Genomic DNA, 21483 nt, shown 5'->3' on the forward strand with positions numbered 1-21483 from the left:
GCCCTAGTCAAAAGTAGTGCACTACATAGGGAATAGGGTCCCATTTGGCTCCCACTACATAGGCAATAGGTTCCCATTTGGGATGCAGAATGTTGATGATACATGAGGGGACTGGCTCTTCTTAGCGTGGAGAGGATGGAGAGCTGGTGTGATAATTGTTTCTGCTTCAGCTGAGGCTCAGCTCAGTGAATTCCCATAGGACTACCACTACGGAACACCCTGGGTTCTGCTGCTCAGCTCAGTGAATTCCCATAGGACTACCACTACTGAACACCCTGGGTTCTGCTGCTCAGCTCAGTGAATTGCCATAGGACTACCACTACGGAACACCCTGGGTTCTGCTGCTCAGTTCAGTGAATTCCCATAGGACTACCACTACGGAACACCCTGGGTTCTGCTGCTCAGCTCAGTGAATTCCCATAGGACTACCACTACTGAACACCCTGGGTTCTGCTGCTCAGCTCAGTGAATTCCCATAGGACTACCACTACGGAACACCCTGGGTTCTGCTGCTCAGCTCAGTGAATTCCCATAGGACTACCACTACTGAACACCCTGGGTTCTGCTGCTCAGCTCAGTGAATTCTCATAGGACTACCACTACTGAACACCCTGGGTTCTGCTGCTCTGCTGCAGCTGGCTCAGACAAACACCAATCGGCTCACTTCAATACAGGACATCAACTGTGCAATGAACAGAAAGCTATAGATATTATTGTATAGATATCCCTATTAGTTATAGAAAATGAACAATGAACGGAAAGCAAATAAGCATGTACACTTGTATTTCTACACAAAAAGCTTGTCCTTTATAAAGAGTTCCCTGAGCTGTAAGGTGAGGAAGAAGTGCAGGACTGTAGCTATCTACCCTGGCCATATCAAAACAGACCACAGCACAGAATGGAGAGGTCCATACTATCCCCTAGCTGTGTGGACCATCTCATTCCAATTCCTCACTGACCAGTGATCGATGCAAGGACATTATCACCTAGCTTTCTCTTAATGGTTATTATCATTATCGCTGTCACTGTATTTTCTTATTGAATGACGTACAGAACACAGGTTTAGAAATGTCCTTCCAGCGCAGGTTCCAGCGCCTTAAAAGCTCATCTAATCGGGTTTATGTTTCCATAGAAACTCAGTGCGTTGATACGTAGAGGGACTCGTTTCTGGACAGCTGATTTGCAGCTCACTCACGCTCTCTCCTGTATTTATGAGTCGCCTCTCTTCCAGAACCCATCCCCCCCCCCGTCCTCCCAACCAGGCTTTAGAAAGAGAGAGAGAGATAGACTGAGAGACAGAGAGACACAGAGAGAGCAGGAGGAGAGAGAGCAGAAGGAGAGAAAGAGAGAGAGACAGACTGAGAGACAGAGCGAGAGACAGACAGACTGAGAGACAGAGAGAGAGACAGAGAGCAGGAGGAGAGAGAGACAGAGAGAGAGAGACAGACTGAGAGACTGAGAGAGAGACAGAGAGAGAGAGAGCAGAAGGAGACAGAGAGAGCAGAAGGAGAGACAGAGAGATCGCTGAGCGCCGGGCGGCAGCTTAAAACCCTGAAATTAGTCCTCTGTGTTTATAATGCTTCCAAATCCAACTCAGAGGAGAAATCAAATGAAATCCAAACAGGACAGCTTTAACCTGTATTAAGAGCTGCTGCGGCTGGACCCTGCCTTCTCTCCCAGCACACTGTTTACGTCCCGTAGGCTTGGTCTGTGTCTCAAATGGCATCCTATTCCCTATTTATTCAAAGTATTGCACTATATAGGGAATAGGGTACCATAGTAGTACACTATATAGTGAAGAGGGTGCCATTTAGGAGACACACAGAATCTCCTCAGAGCTTATTCATTACACTGACTCAAATGAAAAGATGTTGTAAACAGCAACAACACTGCTGCTTTGTAGGGATGTTCTCTACTACAGGGATATTTACATCATGACTAAAACATTCTGTACTGAGAATGAACCCCCAGAATCAGACTGAATTAGGCCCCATGACAAGCTGGCTTAACCATCAACCATTTTATTTTCTTTCACATTTATTTGACGTGGTGATGATGTAATACACATCAGTTGACGTGGTGATGATGTAATACACATCAGTTGACGTGGTGATGATGTAATACACATCAGTTGACGTGGTGATGATGTAATACACATCAGTTGACGTGGTGATGATGTAATACACATCAGTTGACGTGGTGATGATGTAATACACATCAGTTGACGTGGTGATGATGTAATACACATCAGTTGACGTGGTGATGATGTAATACACATCAGTTGACGTGGTGATGATGTAATACACATCAGTTGACGTGGTGATGATGTAATACACATCAGTTGACGTGGTGATGATGTAATGCACATCAGTTGACGTGGTGATGATGTAATGCACATCAGTTGACTTAGTGATGATGTAATACACATCAGTTGACGTGGTGATGATGTAATGCACATCAGTTGACGTGGTGATGATGTAATGCACATCAGTTGACTTAGTGATGATGTAATACACATCAGTTGACTTAGTGATGATGTAATACACATCAGTTGACTTAGTGATGATGCACAATGCACAGCAGTTGACTTAGTGATGATGTAATACACATCAGTTGACTTAGTGATGATGCACAATGCACATCAGTTGACTTAGTGATGATGCACAATGCACATCAGTTGACTTAGTGATGATGTAATACACATCAGTTGACTTAGTGATGATGCACAATGCACATCAGTTGACTTAGTGATGATGTAATATACATCAGTTGACTTAGTGATAATGCACAATGCACATCAGTTGACTTAGTGATGATGCACAATGCACATCAGTTGACTTAGTGATGATGTAATACACATCAGTTGACTTAGTGATGATGTAATACACATCAGTTGACTTAGTGATGATGCACAATGCACATCAGTTGACTTAGTGATGATGCACAATGCACATCAGTTGACTTAGTGATGATGTAATACACATCAGTTGACTTAGTGATGATGCACAATGCACATCAGTTGACTTAGTGATGATGTAATACACATCAGTTGACTTAGTGATGATGCACAATGCACAGCAGTTGACTTAGTGATGATGTAATACACATCAGTTGACTTAGTGATGATGCACAATGCACATCAGTTGACTTAGTGATGATGCACAATGCACATCAGTTGACTTAGTGATGATGTAATACACATCAGTTGACTTAGTGATGATGCACAATGGTAATACACATCAGTTGACTTAGTGATGATGCACAATGCACATCAGTTGACTTAGTGATGATGTAATACACATCAGTTGACTTAGTGATGATGTAATACACATCAGTTGACTTAGTGATGATGTAATACACATCAGTTGACTTAGTGATGATGCACAATGCACATCAGTTGACTTAGTGATGATGTAATACACATCAGTTGACTTAGTGATGATGCACAAATACATCAGTTGACTTAGTGATGATGCACAATGCACATCAGTTGACTTAGTGATGATGCACTATGCACATCATTTGACTTAGTGATGATGTAATACACATCAGTTGACGTGGTGATGATGTAATGCACATCAGTTGACGTGGTGATGATGTAATGCACATCAGTTGACGTGGTGATGATGTAATACACATCAGTTGACGTGGTGATGATGTAATGCACATCAGTTGACGTGGTGATGATGTAATGCACATCAGTTGACGTGGTGATGATGTAATGCACATCAGTTGACGTGGTGATGATGTAATACACATCAGTTGACGTGGTGATGATGTAATACACATCAGTTGACGTGGTGATGATGTAATGCACATCAGTTGACGTGGTGATGATGTAATACACATCAGTTGACGTGGTGATGATGTAATGCACATCAGTTGACGTGGTGATGATGTAATACACATCAGTTGACGTGGTGATGATGTAATACACATCAGTTGACGTGGTGATGATGTAATACACATCAGTTGACGTGGTGATGATGTAATGCACATCAGTTGACGTGGTGATGATGTAATACACATCAGTTGACGTGGTGATGATGTAATACACATCAGTTGACGTGGTGATGATGTAATGCTCATCAGTTGACGTGGTGATGATGTAATACACATCAGTTGACGTGGTGATGATGTAATACACATCAGTTGACGTGGTGATGATGTAATACACATCAGTTGACGTGGTGATGATGTAATGCTCATCAGTTGACGTGGTGATGATGTAATACACATCAGTTGACGTGGTGATGATGTAATACACATCAGTTGACGTGGTGATGATGTAATGCACATCAGTTGACGTGGTGATGATGTAATACACATCAGTTGACGTGGTGATGATGTAATGCACATCAGTTGACGTGGTGATGATGTAACACACATCAGTTGACGTGGTGATGATGTAATACACATCAGTTGACGTGGTGATGATGTAATACACATCAGTTGACGTGGTGATGATGTAATACACATCAGTTGACGTGGTGATGATGTAATACACATCAGTTGACGTGGTGATGATGTAATGCTCATCAGTTGATGTGCTTCAGCTAGGCTACTGCGTATTGGACAAGAAACAGCCTGTTAATGATCTATAATTGGTCTAGAGGGAAATTACTGTAGAATAAAAGCAGCTAAATTATTGTCTGATTACGTTCTTACTCTTCCTAAAAGCCTCAGACAAGAGAACTCATCATTTAAGTGAATAACTTTCAACTGGGGCTACAATTACTGTCAAATTAGAGGGTTATTTCATATTGTTAAAACATAATTGTAGGCCCCATGTTAAATCAGGAAGCACCTTTTAGAATGTTCAAGCATCCCAAATGAACCCTATGTTCTATGTAGTGCACAACTGTTGACCGGGGCCCATAGGGTTCTGGTCTAAAGCAGTGCACTACGTAGTGAACAGGGCGTCATTTGGGATGCACCCTAAATCAACCTCTACACAACAGTTGTTAATGCTGTCTGTGCAACGTGAAGGGGCTATCTGTACTGAACACTATACTATAATGCAACATGCAACAATTTCAACGATTTTACTTGCGTTATGGTTCATATAAGGAAATCAGTCAATTTAAATAGATGAATTAGGATTTCACATGACTAGGCAGGGGCGCAGCTATTGGTGGGCATGGGAGGGCATAGGCCCACCCAGTGGGGAGTCAGGCCCAGCCAATAAGAATGAGTTTTTTTCCCCAAAAAAGGGGCTTTATTACAGACAGAAATGCTCCTCGGTTTCATCAGCTGTCCAGGTGGCTGGTCTCAGACGATCCCGCAGGTGAAGAAGCCGGATGTGGAGGTCCTGGGCTGGCGTTGTTACACGTGGTCTGTGGTTGTGAGGCCGGTTGGACGTACTGGCAAATTCTCTAAAACGACGTTGGAGGCGGCTTATGGTAGATACATTAATATTAAATTATTGCACCTTGTGTAGTATTGTGTGACAAAACTGCACATTTTAGAGTGGCCTTTTATTGTCCCCAGCACAAGGTGCACATGTGTAATGATCAAGCTGTTTAATCAGCTTCTTGATGTGCCACACCTGTCAGGTGGATGGATTATCTTGGCAAAAGGAGAAAGGCTCACTAACAGGGATGAAAAAATTAGAGAGAAATAAGATTTTTTATTTCAGCTCATGGAACACGGTACCAACACTTAACATGCTGCGTTTATATTTTTGTCCGGTGTAGTTAGTCAGTAGAGTAAATTACAGGTTGAACCAGTCTTTTTCTCAAGGCAGATCAAGGAGCCAATACGTTCAACATTAGTTCCAAGGTGGAAAATGGTAGCTTCTCTGTCGTAATGTGCTACTAGCTTTCTGTCCCATCCAAGACACTGTAATGACCCTCAGACAGCCTTCAGTTAGGCAGCAGCGCCGACATCTAAATCACAGCACTTTAAAGGGCTGGAGGGGGGGGGGGGGGGATCTCGCTGAGTTTGTAAGGTCTTTTGTAATATCCAAGGGTACAACACTGTTCCACCTACCTTACCAGACGTTGCATTTCAACTGTCTTGTTCAATTTGTGATGAAGAGGAGCCCCGAATCAATTTAGCTCTGTGGGATCGCTCCCACAAGGGGGGTGGCTAGCTGGGATGAATTAATGATATTCAAATGAAAGTTAGCGCCCACGTAGCTACAGGGACTTTTGTAATTATTTTTGTGGGGGGGGGGGGGGGGGGGGGTCATACATTAGTTATTCCCTCTGTTATAGAAACAGATGACAAGGATTGCCTTTAACTCATCTTTACTCCTTTGAGGCAAAGTGAATGCCTTTTAAGTGAGGCAGAGTCGGTGTGGTGGTTGGGTACATCCCAAATGGCACCCTATTCCCTGTATAGCCCTGTGGGCCCTGGTCAAAAGTAGTGCACTACAAAAGGAATAGGGTGCATTTATAGTGTGGGATGCATTTATAGTGTGATACAACAGACCCCCTACTCTGACCCCTCGTTAGAATCACAACACGTTCATCTTCAGAGCCGTCCCACTGGGTACACGGCACAACAGACCCCCTACTCTGACCCCTCGTTAGAATCACAACACGTTCATCTTCAGAGCCGTCCCACTGGGTACACGACACAACAGACCCCCTACTCTGACCCCTCGTTAGAATCACAACACGTTCATCTTCAGTGCCTTCCCACTGGGGACACGACACAACAGACCCCCTACTCTGACCCCTCGTTAGAATCACAACACGTTCATCTTCAGTGCCTTCCCACTGGGTACACGACACAACAGACCCCCTACTCTGACCCCTCGTTAGAATCACAACACGTTCATCTTCAGTGCCTTCCCACTGGGTACACGTTGGTTGAATCAACATTGTTTCCACGTCATTTCAATGAAATGAACCAACGTGGAAAAGACGCCTGTGCCCAGTGGGGTTTGCTAATTGGCTACGGTGTCAAATCTGAATGTCATTTTCCTTTCAGCACATCTTGTTAAATAGTCCACACCTCCAGTTTATCACCCACATCTCCAGTTTATCACCCACATCTCCAGTTTATGACCCACATCTCCAGTTTATCACCCACACCTCCAGTTTATCACCCACATCTCCAGTTTATCACCCACATCTCCAGTTTATCACCCACACCTCCAGTTTATCATCCACATCTCCAGTTTATCACCCACATCTCCAGTTTATCACCCACACCTCCAGTTTATCACCCACATCTCCAGTTTATCACCCACACCTCCAGTTTATCACCCACACCTCCAGTTTATCACCCACATCTCCAGTGTATCACCCACACCTCCAGTTTATCACCCACATCTCCAGTTTATCACCCACATCTCCAGTTTATCACCCACATCACCAGTGTATCACCCACACATCCAGTTTATCACCCACACCTCCAGTTTATCACCCATATCTCCAGTTTATCACCCACACCTCCAGTTTATCACCTACATCTCCAGTTTATCACCCACATCTCCAGTTTATCACCCACACCTCCAGTTTATCACCCACATCTCCAGTTTATCACCCACATCACCAGTGTATCACCCACACATCCAGTTTATCACCCACACCTCCAGTTTATCACCCATATCTCCAGTTTATCACCCACACCTCCAGTTTATCACCTACATCTCCAGTTTATCATCCACATCTCCAGTTTATCACCCACACCTCCAGTTTATCACCCACATCTCCAGTTTATCACCCACATCTCCGGTGTATTACCCATACCCCCAGTTTATCACCCACATCTCCAGTTTATCACCCACATCTCCAGTTTATCACCCACACCTCCAGTTTATCACCCACACCTCCAGTTTATCACCCACATGTCCAGTTTATCACCTACACCTCCAGTTTATCACCCACATCTACAGTTTATCACAGATATCTCCAGTTTATCACCCACATCTCCAGTTTATCACCCACATCTCCAGTTTATCACCCACACCTCCAGTTTATCACCGATATTTCCATACAGTATAAAGAAACACACCAGTACAGTAGCACCAGTATAGTAGCACCAGTACAGTATAGTAGCACCAGTACAGTAGTACCAGTACAGTACAGTAGCACCAGTACAGTATAGTAGCACCAGTACAGTAGTACCAGTATAGTAGCACCAGTACAGCAGCACCAGTACAGTACAGTAGCACCAGTACAGTATAGTAGCACCAGTACAGTACAGTAGCACCAGTACAGTATAGTAGCACCAGTACAGTACAGTAGCACCAGTACAGTAGCACCAGTACAGTATAGTAGCACCAGTACAGTACAGTAGCACCAGTACAGTAGCACCAGTACAGTAGCACCAGTACAGTATAGTAACACCAGTACAGTATAGTAGCACCAGTACAGTATAGTAGCACCAGTACAGTACAGTAGCACCAGTACAGTAGCACCAGTACAGTATAGTAACACCAGTACAGTACAGTAGCACCAGTACAGTAGCACCAGATGTCACTCAACATATTCCTTCTGTCCATCGCTCAGTTGATTTCCTATAGCTAATTGACAATGATCTTGTATCGATAATGACATTGTAACGATAATGATAATGATACTTCAATGATAATGACGCTGAAATGATAATGACCCTGTAATGATAATGAGGCTGTAATGATACAGAAATGATAATGATGTTGTATTGTCTCATACACCAGATAGGTCCAGTGTCTTCTTTTACAAGGTCAGCCATAGTAGTACGGCGCCCCTGGAGCCAATTAGGAGCCAATTAGGAGCCAATTAGGAGCCAATTAGGAGCTTGGGTGTTCGAACCAGACAACTTTCTGTTAATGGCGCAATGCTCTCAACACCAGGCTACCTGACACCCTTTATACCTCTGTTTCCACTCCTGGCTTGTGATGCTTTACTCACAGCCCCCTCTCTCCTGTACTGTAGCCCCCTCTCTCCTGTACTGTTGCTCTCTCTCACCTGTACTGTAGCTCTCTCTCTCCTGTGCTGTAGCTCTCTCTCTCCTGTACTGTAGCTCTCTTTCCTGTACTGTAGCTCTCTCTCCTGTACTGTAGCTCTCTCTCCTGTACTGTAGCTCTCTCTCCTGTACTGTAGCTCTCTCTCCTGTACTGTAGCTCTCTCTCCTGTACTGTAGCTCTCTCTCCTGTACTGTAGCTCTCTCTCACTCCTGTACTGTAGCTCTCTCTCTCTCCTGTACTGTAGCTCTTTCTTTCCTGTACTGTAGCTCTCTCTCTCATGTACTGTAGCTCTCTCTCTCATGTACTGTAGCTCTCTCTCTCCTGTACTGTAGCTCTCTCTCTCTCCTGTACTGTTGCTCTCTCTCACCTGTACTGTAGCTCTCTCTCTCCTGTGCTGTAGCTCTCTCTCTCCTGTACTGTAGCTCTCTTTCCTGTACTGTAGCTCTCTCTCCTGTACTGTAGCTCTCTCTCCTGTACTGTAGCTCTCTCTCCTGTACTGTAGCTCTCTCTCCTGTACTGTAGCTCTCTCTCGCTCCTGTACTGTAGCTCTCTCTCTCTCCTGTACTGTAGCTCTTTCTTTCCTGTACTGTAGCTCTCTCTCTCATGTACTGTAGCTCTCTCTCTCATGTACTGTAGCTCTCTCTCTCTCCTGTACTGTAGCTCTCTCTCTCCTGTACTGTAGCTCTCTCTCCTGTACTGTAGCTCTCTCTCCTGTACTGTAGCTCTCTCTCCTGTACTGTAGCTCTCTCTCTCCTGTACTGTAGCTCTTTCTCTCCTGTACTGTAGCTCTCTCTCTCATGTACCGTAGCTCTCTCTCTCTCCTGTACTGTAGCTCTCTCTCTCCTGTACTGTAGCTCTCTCTCTCCTGTACTGTAGCTCTCTCTCTCCTGTACTGTAGCTCTCTTTCTCTCCTGTACTGTAGCTCTCTCTCTTGTGCTGTAGCCCTCTCTCTCCTGTACTGTAGCTCTCTCTCTCTCTCCTGTACTGTAGCAATCTCTCCTGTACTGTAGCTCTCTCTCTCCTGTACTGTAACCCTCTCTCCTGTACTGTATACAACTGGCACCCTATTCCCTGTATACAACTGGCACCCTATTTCCTGTATACAACTGGCACCCTATTCCCACTATTCAACTGGCACCCTATTCCCTGTATACAACTGGCACCCTATTCCCTGTATGCAACTGGCACCCTATTCCCTGTAAACAACTGGCACCCTATTCCCTGTATTCAACTGGCACCCTATTCCCACTATTCAACTGGCACCCTATTCCCTGTATACAACTGGCAACCTATTCCCACTATACAACTGGCAACCTATTCCCACTATACAACTGGCACCCTATTCCCACTATACAACTGGCACCCTATTCCCACTATTCAACTGGCACCCTATTCCCACTATTCAACTGGCACCCTATTCCCTGTATACAACTGGCAACCTATTCCCACTATACAACTGGCAACCTATTCCCACTATTCAACTGGCACCCTATTCCCACTATTCAACTGGCACCCTATTCCCTGTATACAACTGGCAACCTATTCCCACTATACAACTGGCACCCTATTCCCTGTATACAACTGGCACCCTATTCCCACTATTCAACTGGCACCCTATTCCCTGTATACAACTGGCACCCTATTCCCTGTATACAACTGGCACCCTATTCCCTGTATACAACTGGCACCCTATTCCCTGTATACAACTGGCACCCTATTCCCACTATACAACTGGCACCCTATTCCCTGTATACAACTGGCACCCTATTCCCTGTATACAACTGGCACCATATTCCCGCTATTCAACTGGCACCCTATTCCATGTATTTATATGGCACCCTATTCCATGTATTATCTGGCACCCTATTCCCTGTATTTATCTGGCACCCTATTCCCTGTATACAACTGACACCCTATTCCATCTGGCACCCTATTCCATGTATACAACTGGCACCATATTCCATGTATTTATCTGGCACCCTATTCCAGCTATTCAACTGGCACCCTATTCCATGTATTTATCTGGCACCCTATTCCATCTGGCACCCTATTCCATGTATACAACTGGCACCCTATTCCTTGTATACAGTTCCTTCATTCAGACTTTCTCCACATTTTGTTGTGTTACAGTCTGAATTTAAAATCGTTTCAATTGTAATGTTTAGGCACTGGCTTACACACAATACCCCATAATGTCAAAGTGGAATTATGATTAAAAAGAAATGTACAATTTAGTGAAAAGCTGAAATGTCTTGAGTCAATACGTATTCAACCCCTTTGTCATGGCAAGCCTCAATAAGTTCAGGAGTAAAAATGTAATTAACAAGTCACACAATAAGTTGCATTGACACACTCTGTGTGCAATAATAGTGCTTAACATCATTTTTTATGACTACCTCGTCTCTCTCCCCCAAACATACAATTATCTGTAAGGTCGAGCAGTGAATTTCAAACAGATTCAACCACAAAGACCAGGGAGGTTTTCCAATGACTCACAATGAAGGGCATCTTTTGGTAGATGGGAGGAAGAAAAGAAGCAGACATTGAAATCTCTTTGAACATGGTGAAGTTATTCATTACACTTTGGATGGTGTATCAATACACCCAGTCAGTATAAAGATACAGGCCTCCTTCCTAACTCAGTTGCCGGAGAGAAAGGAAACCGCTCAGAGATTTCACTATGAGGTCAATGGTGACTTTAAAACTGTTACAGAGTTTCATGGCTGTGGTAGGAGAAAACTGAGGATGGATCAACAACATTGTAGTTACTCCACAATACTAACCTAATTGACAGAGTGAAAAGAAGGCAGCTTGTACAGAATAAAAATATTCCAAAACATGCATCCTGTTTGCAACAAAAACACTAAAGTAATACTGCAACAAAATATATCACTAGCCACTTTAAACAATGCTACCTAATATAATGTTTACATACCCTACATTATTCATCTCATATGCATACGTATATACTGTACTCTATATCATCTACTGCATCTTTATGTAATACATGTATCACTAGCCACTTTAACTATGCCACTTTGTTTACATACTCATCTCATATGTATATACTGCACTCAATACCATCTACTGTATCTTGCCTATGCCGCTCTGTACCATCACTCATTCACAGAAACTCTGACTGCATTTTGAGATAACTTACATGCTCTGAATATAAATATATTTTTGCTCACTCGAAACAACTGTACGATGTGCCCTCCTTCTCAGAAATAAATTGTCCGCACAGACAAGCTTTGTTGTATAATGCCTGAGTCGGCTTGTTGTCTATGTAACGGAGCCATCCTAGCTTCTGTATCAGGTGCGTTCAAGATGTCACCCTACATAGTGAACTACTCTTTAACAATAAAAAACAGATCCACAATAAATCTACATTTCCTTAAGGCTTTCATTATTCACAGCTTCTGAGTGGCACAGTGGTTTAAGGTACTGCATCACAGTGCAAGAGGTTCAAATCCAGGCTGTGTCACATCCAGCTGGAATTGGGATTCTCATAGGGTGGTGCACAATTGGCCCAGCGTTGTCTGTCCGTGATTTGGCCGGGGTAGGCCATCATTGTAAATAAGAATTTGTTCTTAAAACTGACTTGCCTAGATAAATAAATACATTTTGATATTTTTTTTAAATTGGTCTGGAAGTTAAAATATAAGAGGCATTAATTGTGGTTAGTTCTAAAGTCAATCTCATTCTTTAGGGCTCATAGTTCGCCTCATGAAATCAGCTGTAGAGGTGGGTGTCATCAGTCATGAAATACGGTTATTCTCATCAGATATTAGCTTTATTAGGTGAAAAACGGTAAATTCTCATCAGACATTTGCTTTATTAGGTGAAATACGGTAAATTCTCATCAGACATTCCTAGGAAACTATGCAGTTTTTTTTTTTGTGTTATTTCTTACATTGGTACCCCAGGTCATCTTGGGTTTCATTACATACAGTCGAGAAGAACTACTGAACATAAGAGCAGCGTCAACTCACCATCAGTACGACCAAGAATATGACTTTCGCGAAGCGGATCCTGTGTTCTGCCTTTCACCCAGGACAACGGAATGGATCCCAGCCGGCGACCCAAAAAAAACGACTTCGTAAAAGGGGGAAACGAAGCGGTCTTCTGGTCAGACTCCGGAGACAGGCACATCGTGCACCACTCCCTAGCATTCTTCTCGCCAATGTCCATTCTCTTGACAACAAGGTTGATGAAATCCGAGCAAGGGTAGCATTCCAGAGGGACATCAGAGACTGTAATGTTCTTTGCTTCACGGAAACATGGCTCACTGGAGAGACGCTATCGGAGTCGGTGCAGCCAGCTGGTTTCTCCACGCATCGCGCCGACAGAAACAAACATCTTTCTGGTAAGAAGAGGGGCGGGGGCGTATGCTTCATGGTTAACGTGACGTGGTGTGGCCACAACATCATACAGGAACTCAAGTCCTTCTGTTCACCTTATTTAGAATTCCTCACAATCAAATGTCGACCGCATTATCTACCAAGGGAATTCTCTTTGATTATAATCACAGCCGTATATATTCCCCCCCAAGCAGACACATCGATGGCTCTGAACGAACTTTATTTGACTCTTTGCAAACTGGAATCCATATATCCGGAGGCTGCATTCATTGTAGTTGGGGATTTTAACAAGGCTAATCTGAAAACAAGACTCCCTAAATTGTTTCAGCATATCGATTGCGCAACCAGGGCTGGAAAAACCTTGGATCATTGCTATTCTAACTTCCGCGACGCATATAAGGCCCTGCCCCGCTCTCCTTTCGGAAAAGCTGACCACGACTCCATTTTGTTGATCCCTGCCTACAGACAGAAACTAAAACAAGAAGCTCCCACGCTGAGGTCTGTTCAACGCTGGTCCGACCAATCTGATTCCACACTCCAAGACTGCTTCCATCACGTGGACTGGGATATGTTTCATATTGCGTCAGACAACAACATTGATGAATACGCTGATTCGGTGAGCGAGTTCATTAGAACGTGCGTTGAATATGTCGTTCCCATAGCAACGATTAAAACATTCCCAAACCAGAAACCGTGGATTGATGGCAGCATTCGCGTGAAACTGAAAGCGCGAACCACTGCTTTTAATCAGGGCAAGGTGACCGGAAACATGACCGAATACAAACAGTGTAACTATTCCCTCCGCAAGGCAATCAAACAAGCTAAGCGTCAGTATAGAGACAAAGTAGAATCTCAATTCAACGGCTCAGACACAAGAGGTATGTGGCAGGGTCTACAGTCAATCACGGACTACAGGAAGAAATCCAGCCCAGTCACGGACCAGGATGTCTTGCTCCCAGGCAGACTAAATAACTTTTTTGCCCGCTTTGAGGACAATACAGTGCCACTGACACGGCCCGCAACTAAAACATGCGGACTCTCCTTCACTGCAGCCGACGTGAGGAAAACATTTAAACGTGTCAACCCTCGCAAGGCTGCAGGCCCAGACGGCATCCCCAGCCGCGCCCTCAGAGCATGCGCAGACCAGCTGGCTGGTGTGTTTACGGACATATTCAATCAATCCCTATCCCAGTCTGTTGTTCCCACATGCTTCAAGAGGGCCACCATTGTTCCTGTTCCCAAGAAAGCTAAGGTAACTGAGCACTTCCGTCATCATGAAGTGCTTTGAGAGACTAGTCAAGGACCATATCACCTCCACCCTACCTGACACCCTAGACCCACTCCAATTTGCTTACCGCCCAAATAGGGCCACAGACGATGCAATCTCAACCACACTGCACACTGCCCTAACCCATCTGGACAAGAGGAATACCTATGTGAGAATGCTGTTGGGTACTGGACTTCCTGACGGGCCACCCCCAGGTGATGAAGATAGGCAACAACAGCTCCACCCCGCTGATCCTCAACACTGGGGCCCCACAAGGGTGCGTTCTGAGCCCTCTCCTGTACTCCCTGTTCACCCACGACTGCGTGGCCACGCACGCCTCCAACTCAATCATCAAGTTTGCAGACGACACAACAGTGGTAGGCTTGATTACCAACAACGACGAGACGGCCTACAGGAAGGCCATAAAGATCATCAAGGACAACAACCACCCGAGCCACTGCCTGTTCACCCCGCTATCATTCAGAAGGCGAGGTCAGTACAGGTGCATCAAAGCTGGGACCGAGAGACTGAAAAACAGCTTCTATCTCAAGGCCATCAGACTGTTAAACAGCCACCACTAACATTGAGTGGCTGCTGCCAACACACTGACTCAACTCCAGCCACTTTAATAATGGGAATTGATGGGAAATGATGTAAAGTATATCACTAGCCACTTTAAACAATGCTACCTAATATAATGTTTACATACCCTACATTATTAATCTCATATGCATACGTATATACTGTACTCTATATCATCTACTGCATCTTTATGTAATACATGTATCACTAGCCACTTTATCTATGCCACTTTGTTTACATACTCATCTCATATGTATATACTGCACTCAATACCATCTACTGTATCTTGCCTATGCTGCTCTGTACCATCACTCATTCATATATCTTTATGTACATATTCTTTATCCCCTTACACTTGTGTCTATAAGGTAGTAGTTTTGGAATTGTTAGCTAGATTACTTGTTGGTTATTACTGCATTGTAGGAACTAGAAGCACAAGCATTTCGCTACACTCGCATTAATATCTGCTAACCATGTGCTGCTAACCATGTGCTGCTAACCATGTGTATGTGACAAATAAAATTTGATTTGATTTGGAATGTGGCAAAAAATTCACTATTCACACAAAGGGTTGTGTTTGGGGCAAATCGAATACAACATATTACTGAGTACCACTCTCCATATTTTCAAGCATAAGGGTGGCTACATCATGTTATGGGTATGCTTGTAGACGTTAAGGACTGGGTGGTTTTTCAGGATAAAAAATAAACAGAATGGAGCTAAGCACTGACAAAATCCTAGAGGAAAACCTGGTTCAGTCTGCTTTCCACCAGACACTGGGAGATTAATTTACCTTTCAGCAGGACAATAACCTAAAACACAAAGCCAAATCTACTAACCAAGGAGACTAACCAATGCTCCTGAGTGGCCGAGTTACAGATTTGACTTAAATCTGCTTGAAAATATATGGCAAGACCTAAAAATCGTTGTCGAGCAATGATAAACAACCAATTTGACAGAGATTGAATAATTGTTTAAAGAATAATGGGCAAATGTTGCACAATCCAGGTGTGGAAAGCTCTTAGAGACTCACCCAGAAAGACTCACAGCTGTAATCGCTGCCAAAGGTGATTCTAACATGTATTGACTCCGAGGGTTGAATACATATGATATATTAGTGTTTTATTTTTCATGAATTTTTTTTACACATTTTTCTTCCACTTTGACATTACAGAGTATTTTGTTTTTAGATTGTTGATTTTAAAAAATGAATATATTTAATCTCACTTTGTAACATAATAAAATGTGGAAAAGGTCAAGGGGTGTGAAATCTTTTTGAAGGTACTGTAGTGCACTACTGTTGACCAGGGCCCAGTTCTGTTGACTGTGTTGCCTGTTGACTACAAAGCAGCTGCTAGAAGCTGACTCAGGATTTGACAGCTTCAATTTGCCTCAACGAGCCTCCTAAACACCTTTCTGCCAACGTATTGAGGGAATCGAGGAGACAGCCTGGCGTGACATCCCCTCTCGTACTGATACTGGCAGGTGACCATCGACTCTAGGGTTGCATCCCAAATGGCACCCTAGACCTTTTACAGTGCACTACTTTTAACCAGAGAGAGCTCTGTGCTCTCTCTGGTTAAAAGTAACGCACTATAATGGTAATTTGGTCCCTTAGTGCAAGCGAGGTTGGCAATGAACCATTCAACCTGCTGTGGAGGGAGGGAAGGAGGGAGGGAGGGGGTCGACAGAAAGAGAGAGGAACAGAGAGAGGGAACGATAATGAGAGAGAGGGAACGATAACGAGAGAGAAGTTGTTGTGTCTTTGGCATCATTAAAGTGAAGACTTATTTTATCAAATCAATTCTCTGTAATTATTATTACGTGATTAAACTAATCATGTAAATGTAATTAACTAGGAAGTCGGGGGACCAACGAATAACTTCAGATTTACGGGAGTTGTAGCGATGAGACAAGACAGTAACAACTAACAATTGGATACCATGAAATTGGGGAGAAAAAGGGGGTAAAATTTAAAAATGTAAAAATTATAACAAAATAAATAAAAGAAAAACTGTTTAAAATCACGTTACATAATTTCACAAATAGTTTCATCTTCACTCATTCATTTTAAACAATAATTAGATGCAAATCTCATAACGGAGACTCTTGTATAAACAGAGTTATGGTAATGTGGATGTATTGTCTCTCAGGAGGTCACAAACATTAGACAAAACGGACCGGTCGTAACTCGATTCTCCACCGACTGTTTACACATTCTCCAAAACATGGATATTGTTCAGTTCTCAAATTCTGTGAGGTAGAAGAAGTTCCTTTGTTCTACTGTGAAACCCTCTCTCTATACTGCATGGCCGGGGTGGGAAGAGAGTCTCCTCCAGGAATTTATGACCTGAGATAACAGAACCTGGGTGTAGGGGGAAGAGAGAGGTGGTGAGAAAGAGAGAGTTGGTTCTTGCTATATCCAAAGAGGGCCACGTCATGACAATAAGAATGGAGAGAGAGTGAGAGGAACAGAGAGATGTAACGATTGTGAGAGAGAGAGAGGAACAGTGAGAGAGAAAGAGAAACAGAGAGAGAGAGGGAACGATAATGAGATAGGTAAAGAGAGAAAGAGGAACAGAGAGAGAGGAAATGATAATGAGAGAGATAGGAATAGAGAGAGAGAGAAAGCTGACGTGCCAAATTCTTACCAAAATACCATATGACAGACCAAGTACACATCCTAATTGATAAACAAACTGAAGCAAAGGCAAAGTCTTCTCATGCTTTGTTGATTTTCAAAAAAGCTTTTAACTTAATTTGGCATGATGGTCTGCTATACAAATTGATGGGAAGTGGATTTGTAGGGAAAACATACAATATTTTAAAATCAATGTACACAATCAACAAGCAACAGTTAAAATTGGCAATAAACACACAGATTTCGTTCCTCATAGCCGTGGGGTGAGACAGGGATGCAGTTTGAGCCCCACCCTCTTCAACATATATATCAATAAATTGGCGAGGGCACTAGAACAGTCTGCAGCACCTGGCCTCACCCTACTAGAATCTGAAGTCAAATGTCTACTGTTTGCTGATGATCTGGTGCTTCTGTCCCCAACCAAGGAGGGCCTACAGCAGCATCTAGATATTCTGCACTGATTCTGTCAGACTTGGGCCCTGACAGTAAATCTCAGTAAGACAAAAATCAATCTGGTCAGAGATACTGTAATCAGAGAGATACCCAATCAATCCTGTCAGAGATACTGGTAATCAGAGATACCCAATCAATCCTCTCAGAGATACTGGTATTCAGAGAAATACCCAATCAATCCTGTTAGAGATCCTGGTAATCAGAGATACCCAATCAATCCTGTCAGATATACTGGTAATCAGAGAGATACCCAATCAATCCTGTCAGAGATACTGGTAATCAGAGATACCCAATCAATCCTCTCAGAGATACTGGTATTCAGAGAAATACCCAATCAATCCTGTCAGAGATACTGGTAATCAGAGAAATACCCAATCAATCCTCTCAGAGATACTGCTAATCAGAGAGATACCCAATCAATCCTGTCAGATATACTGGTATTCAGAGAAATACCCAATTGCTTTGGATAATAGCGTCTGGAAAGTGGCAGGTATTGTTATATTATTTAGGTGAAATGTAGTTGCTTGGTTGTTGTTTACTTACTGTTATATCAGACAGTCTGTAAAATATAAGCCCTGTCTGTCCAGGGACACCAGAACAGCTGTTATATCAGGCAGTCTGTAAAACAGAAGCCCTATCTGTCTAGAGACACCAGAACAGCTGTTATATCAGACAGTCTGTAAAACAGAAGCCCTATCTGTCTAGAGACACTAGAAAACAGCTGTTATATCAGGCAGTCTGTAAAACAGTCACTCTAGAGACACCAGAGAACAGCTGTGTTTTCTCTTGTAAAGCTGACAATAATATTCAGTTTTTACTCACTGCAGTAAGTCAAAATACACTACATGATCTGAAGTATGTGGACACCTGTTCACCGAACATCTCATTCCAAAATCATGGGCCTTAATATGGAGTTGGTCCCCCCTTTGCTGCTATAACAGGGAAGGCTTTCCACTAGATGTTGGAACATTGCTGCTATAACAGCCTCCACTCTTCTGGGAAGGCTTTCCACTAGATGTTGGAACATTGCTGCTATAACAGCCTCCACTCTTCTGGGAAGGCTTTCCACTAGATGTTGGAACGTTGCTGCTATAACAGCTTCCACTCTTTTGGGAAGGCTTTCCACTAGATGTTGGAACGCTGCTGCTCAAGCACATTAGTGAGGTCGGAGAAACTGATGTTGGGTGATTAGGTCTGGCTCGCAGTCGGCGTTCCAATTCATCCCAAAGGTGTTGAATGGGGTTGAGGTCAGGGCTCTGTGCAGGTCAGTCAAGTTCAATTTCTGTATGGACCTCGCTTTGTGCATGCTGAAACAGGAACTCTGGCGTTTGAACGTGCAACCTTTTGGTTACTAGTCCAACACTCTAACCACTAGGCTACCCTGCCGCCCCCGGCGATGTGTCATACCTGCTATGTATCATACCTGCTACGTATATTACCTGCTGTGTATCATACCTGCTATTGTCTCTCCAGCCGTTGTGCCCTTGAACAAGGCCCTTAACTCCTAAAACTGGAGATCTGCAGCATCTGTGTTTCTCTGGGGTTAAAAATCTACAAAATAATTTATATGACCAGAATATGAACTTTGATTTCCTTCTTCTTCTTCTTCTTTATTTTATTTTTCTCTCCTCCTCCTCCTCCTCCTCCACCTCCCCCTCCTCCACCTCCTCCTCCCCCTCCCCCTCCTCCACCTCCTCCTCCTCCTCCTCCTCCTCCTCCTCCACCTCCTCTACCTCCTCCTCCTCCTCCTCCACCTCCCCCTCCTCCTCCTCCTCCTCCACCTCCCCCTCCTCCACCTCCTCCTCCCCCTCCTCCTCCTCCTCCTCCTCCACCTCCTTCTCCTCCACCTCCTCCTCCACCTCCTCCTCCTCCACCTCCCCCTCCTCCTCCTCCTCCTCCACCTCCCCCTCCTCCACCTCCTCCTCCCCCTCCTCCTCCTCCTCCACCTCCTCCTCCCCCTCCTCCTCCTCCTCCTCCTCCACCTCCCCCTCCTCCTCCTCCACCTCCCCCTCCTCCACCTCCACCTCCTCCTCCTCTTCCACCTCCCCCTCCACCTCCTCCTCCCCCTCCTCCTCCTCCTCCTCCTCCCCCTCCTCCTCCTCCTCCCCCTCCTCCTCCCCCTCCTCCTCCTCCTCCACCTCCCCCTCCACCTCCCCCTCCTCCTCCTCCTCCACCTCCTCCTCCTCCACCTCCACCTCCCCCTCCTCCTCCACCTCCTCCTCCACCTCCCCCTCCTCCTCCTCCTCCTCCACCTCCCCCACCTCCTCCTCCCCCTCCTCCTCCTCCTCCACCTCCCCCTCCTCCTCCTCCACCTCCCCCTCCTCCCCCTCCTCCTCCTCCTCCACCTCCCCCTCCACCTCCCCCTCCTCCTCCTCCTCCTCCTCCTCCTCCTCCTCCTCCTCCACCTCCTCCTCCACCTCCCCCTCCTCCTCCTCCACCTCCCCCTCCTCCTCCTCCTCCTCCTCCTCCACCTCCCCCTCCTCCACCTCCTCCTCCCCCTCCTCCTCCTCCTCCACCTCCCCCTCCTCCTCCTCCTCCACCTCCCCCTCCCCCTCCTCCTCCTCCTCCTCCACCTCCCCCTCCTCCTCCTCCTCCACCTCCCCCTCCTCCTCCACCTCCCCCTCCACCTCCCCCTCCTCCTCCACCTCCTCCTCCTCTTCCACCTCCTCCTCCTCCATCTCCCCCTCCTCCTCCCCCTCCTCCTCCTCCTCCTCCTCCCCCTCCTCCTCCACCTCCTCCTCCTCCATCTCCCCCTCCTCCTCCTCCTCTTCTTCCAGCTGTGGACACCACCAAGGATCCGTGCCAGAAGGTGAAGTGTAGCCGCCACAAGATCTGTGTTACCCAGGGTTACCAGAGAGCAACGTGTGTCAATGTCAACCGGAAGAAGCTGGAGCACAGGTGGGTGTTCAACCAATCAATGAATCAATCACTCAGAGATTCACAGGCAGAGTCATCTGGTGGTGGTGGGGGGGAGGAGTCTGCATATCATTAGTCCTGGAGGGAAAACTGTGCTCACCAGGGGAGCTTATTCCGCGGTGTTATCGTTGACAGCAGGCGTCTGTCAGCATGTCTTCTGAACAGCAGCGCTATTGATTACATCGCTGTCGTCGTGCCAACGTGCTGTTTGTCTGTAAGCCCTGAATGATGTCATTTCGACTAGAACATTCCTGCTGTGCCATGATTAATTAAAAAGGTATAGGCTGCATCCCAAACAGCTCCTTGTATTTCCTTTATTGTGCACTACTATTGACCATAGGGTTCTCCTCAAAAGTAG

The 21483-nt window shown here is 45.0% G+C and overlaps 1 protein-coding gene across 2 annotated transcripts in view; it reads left to right on the plus strand.

The window, feature by feature from the left end:
• The window catches only part of LOC118966076 (testican-2-like), a 120354-nt gene that overhangs the window by 49283 nt on the left and 49588 nt on the right, over positions 1-21483 (plus strand). For both annotated transcript variants that reach the window (XM_036988463.1, XM_036988467.1), the window contains exon 4: positions 20987-21107. In XM_036988463.1, the coding sequence (XP_036844358.1) occupies positions 20987-21107 (121 nt within the window). The remainder of the gene's footprint in view (positions 1-20986; positions 21108-21483) is intronic.

The sequence above is a fragment of the Oncorhynchus mykiss genome, chromosome 1, assembly GCF_013265735.2.
Source record: "Oncorhynchus mykiss isolate Arlee chromosome 1, USDA_OmykA_1.1, whole genome shotgun sequence".
In the NCBI taxonomy this organism is placed as follows: Eukaryota; Metazoa; Chordata; class Actinopteri; order Salmoniformes; family Salmonidae; genus Oncorhynchus; species Oncorhynchus mykiss.